This window comes from Peromyscus leucopus, chromosome 6 (assembly GCF_004664715.2).
Source record: "Peromyscus leucopus breed LL Stock chromosome 6, UCI_PerLeu_2.1, whole genome shotgun sequence".
Classification (NCBI taxonomy): Eukaryota; Metazoa; Chordata; class Mammalia; order Rodentia; family Cricetidae; genus Peromyscus; species Peromyscus leucopus.
The window spans coordinates 87352275-87363228 of NC_051068.1; the positions used below are offsets into that span (position 1 = coordinate 87352275).

At 35.2% G+C, this 10954-nt stretch overlaps 1 protein-coding gene across 1 annotated transcript; it reads right to left on the reverse strand.

The window, feature by feature from the left end:
* Positions 1-3348: 3348 nt before the first annotated feature.
* LOC114711020 (pancreatic alpha-amylase-like) lies at positions 3349-10718 on the reverse strand. The gene is made up of 10 exons (XM_028895375.2): positions 10530-10718; positions 10076-10222; positions 9138-9326; positions 8138-8368; positions 7690-7823; positions 6869-6991; positions 6677-6776; positions 5297-5415; positions 5061-5186; positions 3349-3571 (listed from the first exon to the last, which is right to left on the reverse strand). The coding sequence occupies exons 1-10, from the start codon at positions 10695-10697 to the stop codon at positions 3382-3384; spliced, it is 1527 nt and encodes a 508-aa protein (XP_028751208.1). The 5' UTR covers positions 10698-10718; the 3' UTR covers positions 3349-3381.
* Between the last annotated feature and the right edge of the window lie 236 nt (positions 10719-10954).

The following is a 10954-nucleotide window of genomic DNA, read 5'->3' on the forward strand; positions in this document are numbered from 1 at the left end:
ATCTTGCTTCCTCTGTGTCTAACTGGAGACCCCTGACTCTACCCAGAATTCTCTTCTCTGCTTGTTCCACCTATACTTCCTTCCTGGCTACTGGCCAATCAGCACTTTATTAACCAATCAGAGCAACACATTCACAGCATACAGAGCGATGTCCACAGCATGTTGCTAAAGATAGTAAGGTTTAGATATAATACACAAAGATATCAAACTGAAAAAGAGCTTGAAATGTCCTCATTGCTGACCAGCATCTGTAGTACTGGACTGTGCTTGGCAGCCTGGAGGTTGAGAGGGGAAAAATATCATCAGGTATAGTAGGACAGGCGTATAGGGTCAAGGAAATTGGCTCAGACAAGTTGCCAAGGCATGCACATAATGTACCTCCTTATGAGCCAACCTAGAGTCTGCCTGAAGACCTAGTAAATGGTGCTGTCAGAGGTCCTGATCATGCAGAGTCTGCCTGAGGGTCTAGCAACAGTCTCTGTCAGAACTCATGATCATGCCCAGCCAATGAGGGATGACCATGCAGACTGGTTGCTGGAAGGAGGCCTTCGCTGTTATTGAATAAAGGAGTTCATTATTTGTCTTCAACTAACTCCCAGTGTCTGTGCTGTTGTGCCACACCATCTCCCCCACTCCCCTGAGGGAGCCATTAGATTTCAAACAACAATCAGGTATCTTAATATTGCTTTAAATTCTGTAAGCTCTAATACCAAAATGGAAGGCAAGCTGACCTGGTGCACACAACTCTCTAGTTGGAATTAAGTGACGCACAACAGGAGGAAAATCACACCTGGTATAGGAATCCTATCCAATTATGCAAGTGTCATGAGGTCAAGGGTCTTAGAGGAGAAGTATAATCATCAGTTTGCTACAACTGCACAATTCCTGATTACATTCTAACTATTTATCCTCATGACCACAGATAAATGTAGCTTTCACCCCTCATGAAAGAAATTTATCTTTGAAGCAAAAGAGACCATTACAAAAAAACACACTAGTCAAAATTCAGGGAATAATGATGTATGGTGTGCCCTGCACTAACTGATGTTTCCATACCACAACTCTGCCCTTGATGCAACGTACATTGTGGAAGAGTGGATGGAAAGTTTGTTAGATTCAGATAACTGAAAAATCTGCTGTGAGATTGTACCATAGAAATTATGGAGAAGCTTGACTCATGATAATTCAAAATTATGGATTCTTAAATAAGACTTGAACAAATACAACAGCAATAAACATTCTAACATGAAAGAGGAAAATAAAGGGGGACCCACACCTCAACAAATAAACACAGTCAATTAAGGAATGTTGAGAGCATAAGAATAACTTCCCCAATGAGTCAGCATTATTGCTAAAGAGGTATTACTATTGTTTTGTCAAATGCACATAGTGTTAAATTGCCTTTTGGAAGTTTCTACATGTACTATTCAAGGAAAATTAACAAATAGTAAATGCTTGGGAGTAGAGTGCTTGTCTTCTTCACCAATGTTGTCCCTGAGAAGTCTACCATCCTCCAGGAAGACCACCTAGCCAAAAATATATGGAAAGTACCAAGTGGACTTAATAAGTGGGAAATAAAGGGCCTAATTTCTTTTACTCAGCCTTGGTCAGTGAAGCTTGTGTCGGCCATTGGTGACAGCTAATTCAGAGTCATTAACTGATCAAACTGCTAAAATGAGTGGCTGCTCAGTACTCATCCTGAAAGGAACTTCTCCATAATCCCTTCCAAGTCTTATAGAAGATCAAGGAAGCGGTGATGAAAAGAATGAGGAATCCATAGAAAGGGAAGGAGTTTTTAAAACCCAGTCATCTGGGCAGGATATAGTTGTTGCACCCATGCACTCACAGCACTATTGTTTGCCTCCAAAAGTCATGCAAACCCATGAGAACATCGATTTTCCACTCTGGATCAGGAAGGAGCTTCTGAAGCCCTATGTCTTCCTGAAGGGCTACTAGCTTTTAATTTTTACTGGGTATATATTATTCAGGGTTCGCTACAGGCACCAAAATGATAGAATGAGTCTATCTATATAGGATAGGTATTTATCAGAGTGGTTTATAGGCTGTGATCTAGCTAATCTAATAATGACTGTCTATCAAGGGAACGTTTATAAATATAATAGTTGTTCAGTCCATGAGCCTGGTTGTCTCAGTTGGTCTTCAGTACATGCTAGAATCCCGAAGGCTCTTATTCTAGTGAAGAAATTAACTTGCCAGCAAGAACAAGGGCAAGCAGGCAAAGAGCAAAAGCTTCTTTCTTCCATGACCTTTTTATAGACTTCCCAGATTAAAGTGAATCTTCCCACCTCCAAAGATTCAGATTAAAGATATGTTTTCCTACTTCAAATGATTTGAATTAAGAAAAATCCCCTCCCTCCTCCTCCAAGGCAAGCCCTCTTGTGGCGAGTCAGAAGAGACAGGGGAGGGGATCTGTGGTTGGTATGTAAATATGTAAAATGAATAGAAAATTTCTTAATAAAAAAATACCTTACAGTACCTAGACTCTTGGGTTTAAGTTAATTCTAGATATTCTCAAGTTGGCAACAAAGAATATTCCACTGGTAATATTACTAAGGGATATAACCACTGGTAACTTGCTCTTCATCTAATAAATAACCTCCCACTCACATTCATACAAGCAATCTACTTAAGTGTCATGTTTCATTAAAATACTTAAATATGGGTGTGGGGGCATGGATAAAGAGAAAAAGAAAGAGAATGGACAAGATGAAAGGAAGAAGATAAAAGATGATGGGGTTATAATATATAGTCAATGTGCATTACATATAAGTATACATATACATATGCATGTTTTATGAAATAATGAAAAATTGTTTTTAGTCAAATCATTAACTCTAAAACATAGGAGTGAATGAAGGAAATGATGTTGAGTTAAAAAATATTTTTCAGGATGCTGTTTAGAGTTCTGTGAATTTTCTTGGTAAATAATTTAAAGGTTTTCTCCTAAGGCATAGTAATAATTGGATGTAGTTAATCTAATAAATTCATGTGGGTTTTATGATTTTTCCAGTTATTCAACTTTATTGTTCCTAGCTTTTAATAAGGGGAAAGAAACCCTAATAATTAAAGTACATTTGTGCTGACAATATGGCACAGAAGGGAAAGGGGCTTACCAGGTAAGCCTGATGACTTAGGTATGATTCTCACACAATGTGGAATAACAGAGAGAGGAAAAGCCACAACAAAAGTCTGTCCTTGAACATCTCACATCCATACCACAGCTCACATTACACGTACCCACACCTCACACATAACACACCTAATTGTAAATAAAGAAGAGAAAAAATGAAAAATCATAAGGCACATGTGAAGAAGAAACACACTCAATTGATGCTTTTGCTATATTATTTAATTTGATTCTTATAGTTTTGATTCAGCATGGATTGCAATAAATGGATCTTCAGCAGAGTTACTAATAGAAAAGTGAGCTTTGCCATCACTGCCAACAGTGACTTTAATTCCAGTGCAGTTGCCATCAATTTTGTCTCCAGAAATGACATCACAGTATGTGCCAGCAGGAAGACCAGTCTGTAAAGTTGTTGACAATGACCTGAAAAAGAAGTTTAGAATTTAATTTAAATTTGACCCAGGCAAGTGCAGAAGCTCCATTGTCTATAAAAACAATTAAATGCCTCAACTATGTGCAATAGAACACCAATTAGTCAGAGACTCTGAGAAAATCTAAGCACCATGTCCAGACCTGGATGATGTAGATAATCCTCTTTACCAAAGACATCTTTTAAAATGCTTGCTAAGTAAACAGTTTGTGGTGATTGTTACCAAACAATGAAAGTCAGAGAACATAGTGAATCTCTGTAGCAAAGCCCTCCTGTGAGGACCATAGTTCTTTCAAGTGTGTCTTCTGCTGGACTTGAACTCTGATGAATTTCAAGAATGTTAATAGCACTATTTCTTCTGAATGTCCTGGATTATATAAAGCCACAAACAAGTTGGTCTAGAAATAAACATAAGCTAACATTTCTATAGATGTGTAGTTTGTAGTGGAAAACTGACTATAAAAAGTAATTCCAGTGACCTAAACAACTAGCCATGTGCTCTTTCAAATACACACACACACACACACACACACACACACACACACACACGCGCGCATGCGTGTGTGTGTGTGTGTGTGTGTGTGTGTGTGTGTGTGTACTATTGTGGTTGTTTAAAAATTACTTCTCCAGCACCATGTCTGTCTGCATGCCACCTTTTTGTATCATGGTTAAAATCAAACTGAACCTCAGAAAAATGAAAGACAGCTCCAATTAAATATTTTTCTTTTATAAGAGTTGCCATGGTCATGGTCTCTTCACAGCAATAGAAACCCAAACAATGACAACTGTGTACTTTACATATTTGGGTTTTGCCAGTAAAATATAATTCATGCTAAGATTATCTCAATCAAATTACAAGCTGACTTTGGATTTGGACAGTTCACATGCTTCCAAAGATACTCTTTGAGCTACATTTCTACAGATGAGAGAAAATTAAAGAAGACTCAGAGAGAAGTACAGTAAATTAAAGTACAATAATGAAAGTGTTAGAAGACAAGCTGAGAAATATCCTGGGGAAAATGATAGACTGGGTACAAAGAAAAGCTATTCTAAAATATCACATAAAACATGGAAAATTGAAAAATGACTATCAGTAAACTGCATAAAAAACAATAAGTGATATTCAGAGCTAGTGGGGAAAATACTCCAGTACTAATACTATACTTTGTTTAAATGATTCTAAGACTTATCTTTACTCTTCATATGCTTTGTGAAAATGCCAAATGGACATATACATATAAATAGACACCACTGCCATTTAAGAATGTGGTGAAAGATCAAAAGCAAAATTATATAAAGAACAGAAGAATATTACACCAAGCACTATTTTTATCTTCTGTACATACAGAGCACTCATTTTCTGTCTTAAATCCATTAGCAAAATGATTTTTCACATAAGAAAAATATAAATGAACAGGGAAAGAAAAGAAGGATCTAAGAGTATAAGAGTAAACAACCCTACTTTAATTGATATCCACTTACCAGTCATCATTGTTAAAGACAATGAATCCTCTGTTCCCTCTGCCAAAAGCCACTTGGTTGCTGCCATTATCCCACCAGTTTGAGAAAGGCTGACCATTGACAACGTTTCTGAAGGCAACCATGTTCCTAAAAGCACAATATCATGTGAAATGCCGGTACCCTTAAACTTCAACAATTTAAAACATGAAGTTAAACAAATTTCTTATTAGACAAGATCTGCAGGGGACACTCCCAACCTTATTTGACGCCATCGATGTTCACAGACCCAGTCATTGCCACAAGTGGTGTCTGGATTAATGGTCACTTCTTTGGTTACTCCGTTGTTATTAGGTGGTCCAATCCAGTCATTCACATCCTTAATTATTGAAAGTGTGAGATCATTTGGATGCTTGTATCTGCCTGTTTCTTTCCACTATATAAAAACCAAACCCAAACCCATTGTGCTAATCTCTGCAGTGTCTAATTAAATCTAAGTGCTTCAGTGTTTTACAAACCTTCACTGAGTCCTTAACTTCTCCACTAACTTAGGTTCTCTACAACTATATTTCAAATATCAGAAACAGTTTTTAAAACACTGAGCTCTTCAATGTGACTGAAATAAGAAAATTAGAATCAGGAACACTACCATTTAAGAGCAGGCTCCAGCAATAATGTGAAAAATATTCATTATATGTTACATGAACATGACTCAGTTTATCCATAAAACAGAGTTCTTGACTTCTATAAAAATTAAAGAACATCTGTAAAAATGCTTTTAATATAAAAATTTCTAAGTTAATATTAGTTGATTTCTTACTACCTGTTGGCAAAATGAGCTAATAAAATATTCTAACTTTTTTTATGAAACTTAATACGGTATAAATGCATGTTTTATAATGGATAAACTTTATACTTCTGAAAAAGAAAAGAAAATAATTGTAAACATGAAAGTTTCTCAAGAATAGAATGAATTCCAATAAATACATGAGTCACTTTCACCTTGAAAGGAAAATAGAAAAAATAACATTCGACAACTTATGGAGAAAATTATTTCTAATTCATGTTTGGTGTTATTCTATAATTCTAGTTTATTCCACAGACATAGAAAACTTCACATTGCCTTTCATATATCTATTGGTCTTATTTCTTAATTAGATTTTGAAATTGTTTAAACTCATACACCTAACAAACTCACACATATTGTTTGTAATTCTTATCATTCTTGGACTTGTCAGCATATCACTGTACTGTGATTCTCATGTTTCTACCTATTATATTTTCCTCAATTAACCTCAATTCAGCTGCTTTCTCATTCCACAGGAAAAAGAAAGTATTTAATATGGTGATGTTGATTGCATCAAGGACGAAAAGAATTTGAAATTCTCTTCAATGATAACAGAAATGAACCAATGTTAATTCTATGAATCAGAACTTTATGTGGCATGCCTGTTTTCATTCTGTCGCTTGCTCTTACTTCAACTATCTCTTTTTTATTATCAGGTACTTATGCAATGTCCTTACTTTACAAAACCTTAGTGAATAAACAGTTAATAGTATCATATGCTATAACTTCATGTGAAATTAAAACATAACTGTTTCTTTCCTAGATTGAAATGTACAACAACTCCAAGACTTACTTGTCCATTCTGGAAGTTTCTTGCCCAACGGTAACTTGACATTACTCGTGTGAATCCATAAGGATGAGCCAACATAAATCCAACAGCCATTTTATACATTCTGAAAGTTTCAAAAGGGTTTTAAAGCAGAAGTATATAATATAAAACTGATGTTGAAGACAGGTTACACAACAGCAAAGAATGTTTTCCCACCTGGCATCCCAGAATGTCAGGATGGATGCTCCTCCAGCACCATGTCCTCTCTGATTATCATGGTTGTCCACAAAGACAAGGGCTCTGTCAGAAGGCACGAAACCCCAACCTTCTCCCCAGTTCCTAAATTTAAAAAAGCATATTATTATTTCACAGAGATTAGAGTAACTTTATATATGACACCTTCAGTAATCTAAATAAATGACAATTCCATAAGAGTTCTATCTTACATATATATATATATATATATATATATATATATATATATATACATACATAATATCATTTTCTATGATAACCTACATCCTCACTAGGTCTTAAAATATAATATTTTGGGTCTTAAAATGTATTTTTACATTTTTATTGTACTGTAATTTTATGGACTTGAGAAGTAAAACATTCATTTTTCATTATATAGAATGGATATCAACTGTGCTGTCATAACACAAACATTCAAAGTTTCTAACTATTTGCTATAACATGTAAATTTCAGACTTCACTACATTATAAGTATCTTTTATAAATATAACTATTCTTGTAATAATAATCTAACTTTATTAGACCATAGGTAAACATTCCTGGAATCAAATGGATTTATCACAGAAAAGACAAAAATCACTAAATGATATTTGAGATTTCCAGGGTTACCTGGTGATTGACATCCCAAAAGGAAAGTATAGTTAGTTGTGGTTTAGAAACAGTAAACCTGATAATCAACAGCTTCATAGTTATTTAAATGAGAATAGTTGAAGATACAACTTATTGTTGTCACATGGCAAGAGATCTATGATAGATGAAATGAAGAAATGGTGTATATTTACTTTAAATAGGACATCTTCTCTCCATTCCACTTGCGGATGACTGTGCCGAGTTTTGCTCCATACTTGAATTCTGTCACACGGCCATTTCCAAAGTACTCACTACCTTTAATTGCCTCACCACCCAGATCAATGACCTAGTAAATATATTGGGTCAGCTGTAATTATTAATATAAGTTTAAACTATATATGTGCATAGATGATAGATAGATAGATAGATAGATAGATAGATAGATAGATAGATAGATAGACAGATTGTGTGTGTGTGCACGCACACACACACGCACACACACACACACACGCAATATCAGTAAGTCAAAAGAAGAGACCATGAACTTGAAGTAGTATACTGAGGAATGTTTGGAAGGGTTTGGAGGGAGGAAGAAACAAAGAAGCATTGTAATTAAATTATGGTATCAAAGCCTTAAAAAGAACATGTATATTGTTTTACCTCTTGAAAAATAAAAGGTCGGCTTCCTTGAGAGAACCATTGTGTATTGAGGTTATTCAGTTTGTCCAAAATAGCCTTTATGTCTCCGGGCCACATGTGCTTAGCAGCATCAAGTCTGAAACCTGCTACACCCATGTCAATGAGACGGTTCATATAATTAGCCACTGTGGTACGAACATAATCTTTCTCAAGTGCAAGATCCAGAAGGCCAGACAGACGACAATTTCTGACCTATTGAAGCAAAAACAAAATGATTGATTTATGAAAAGTCATATCTGGTCTAAGAATTCATTTCATCATTTAGTGACTCACACATTGACAAGTGGATATTTTCCTAGTGCCTTTACTTAGAACATGGGAAGTACTGGTGTTTTAATTTGGACACAGACTTTAAAATACTTCGTGTTGTACATATAGAAAATATCAGAAAATACTGGTGAGAATTTTAGATAGTCAGTTCTTCCTCCTTCTATCTTTCTTTCTCTCTTTCTCTCTTCTCTCTCTCTCTCTCTCTCTCTCTCTCTCTCTCTCTCTCTCTCTCTCTCTCTCTCACTTCTCCCTCTGATCTCCTTTTCCCTCTTCCTCTCTTTCCCTCTTTCTATTATTTCTTCTTTATTTTATGTAGTTCCCAGAATCCAAACCGGGAACTTCCACATTAAGTAAGTACATTGCTACAAATATGAAAATATAATATTGATTTTTTATTTCTAATAATTTTAATATGATATTTATATAATTTATAAAAATGCTTTTAAATATGTCATACAAAGTTACTCAAGAGAATGTCTCCATTTTATCATTGATTTTAGTATATCTCTAAAAAAATAATGCAACAAATATCTAAGAGCAATTTTTTCATTTCTATTCTTCAAGCATTCTGTCTTAGTAACCTGTTTTCCTATGGAATCTGAAGTATTTGTCCAATGGTCACAAATAAACGCCTTGTGCATACCTAGATAGCTAGATGCTTCTTTATTCTGATCAACATTTCTCTCATTACCTGATTAGCATCATTGTAGTTATAAATTTCTCCATCACATTTACCATCGTTAAAATCCCAAGCCGAGTATGGAACTGATGGAAAGTCCCTGTTGTTAGCATTGTAGTAACTTCCACAGGTACTGCTTGTTCCTGCACCACCGCCTGCACCACACATGTGATTAATAACAGCATCCACATAAATACGGACCTGGAGAAGAAAAGCACATAGTTCAGCTAGACTCTGGAACCTAAAGTCTCAATGGAAAACTCATAACCTGCTAGCAAATCTCCAAACTACATCCTCTGATGCTTTATAGATTCATTTTAGAAAAGTGAGTCAAGTGGGAAAGGGAACTAATGTGAAATAATATCAACAATAGTCCTAAAATTAAAGAGAATAGAGAACTTTGAAGTGGAGATAAACAGAAACTACCATAACTACAAAAAAAAAAGATCAATTTTTGAGGAAGCATAAAAATGAGAGTGTCATGTTTGAAATTTTGCAGGATCTTGAGAAGAACCTAGCTTACAATATCTACTATGTCTGTAGGCCAGAAGGTAGAATGATGTCTCTTCATTATAGGAGAAATAGATATTTTTGGTTAAAAACAATGATGGGGAAGAAAACCCAACAATTGTGGGGACAAAGAGGAATCATATAAGATGACTTTATCCTCACATCTGGCCCAACGCCTAACAGAAATATGTTAAGTAGTGTTTGTAGCTATTAATTTTAAAAGTTTGCTTTATGAGTACTATTCTTTCAAATTCAACAAGTTTGTATTCAAGAATTTAAAAGGTGACAGAAGAAAGGTGATAAAGAAGTACCTTTTCAATAATAGATAAAATATAATGTAAAATTTTAGGAATACAAATCCTATTCAAACAAAAAGAACTGGAAACAAAGAGAAATGTGTTTATATATAATAATTTTAAAGAAAAGGTGACATCACTTACACCAACGTTGTTGCACCTTGTCACCATGTCTCTGAATTCATCTTCGTTTCCAGACCTTGTGCATAGTTTGTAGCTAATTGGTTGGTACCTTTCCCACCAAGGCCTTGATGGGTTGTAAACTACAATATTTTCATTGGGTGGAGAGACCTACAAAGAGAATAATTATAATTAGTACCAGATTACAGCCAACTTCACGTAATAAATCTTGTAGAAACCTATCAATGATCTGACATTACTTCTTGATTAACAACTGCCTGAAAATGTGGAAAGACACTGCAGAAGTCCCACTTACATCCTACAACAAATATAAAGAAGCTATACCCACCCAACTTCTTCCTTCCACAGGAAAAGTTAGGTGTGAAATGAAGTTGTCTCCAGACTCACTAGGCTTGATTAAAATACTGTTTTATGTGAGGACAGTAAACTCTGCATTTACATTGTGATTAAGTCTTACCTGCACCCCTCCGAATCCCTTAGGAGCTAAGTATCGCTCGCATTCCTTGGCAATATCAACCCAGCGCCACTCAAACAGGTGGACAATAGCAGTCCGCCCATACTGAGTTTGTGGGTCATATTGAGCCCAGCAGAACCCAACGAGGGAAATGAGCAGAAAGAACTTCATTTTGCTTTGAAGTTGTCAGTGTTCTTTCTAGTGCCTATTTATATACTGCAAACGGTATACTTTACAAAGTCAATGTTTATCAATACATATTTACAGAATAAGCTTTTTATCCATAATCTAAAAGATTTGTCATGAGGATGTGAACAGGTGAAAGTCCTTCAGAAACTCTCATGGAAAATAAACTGAAAGCCATTTTAGGACATGCATTATTTGATTAATGTATCTTATTACTAGTACTGGTGGAATACATCTTACTT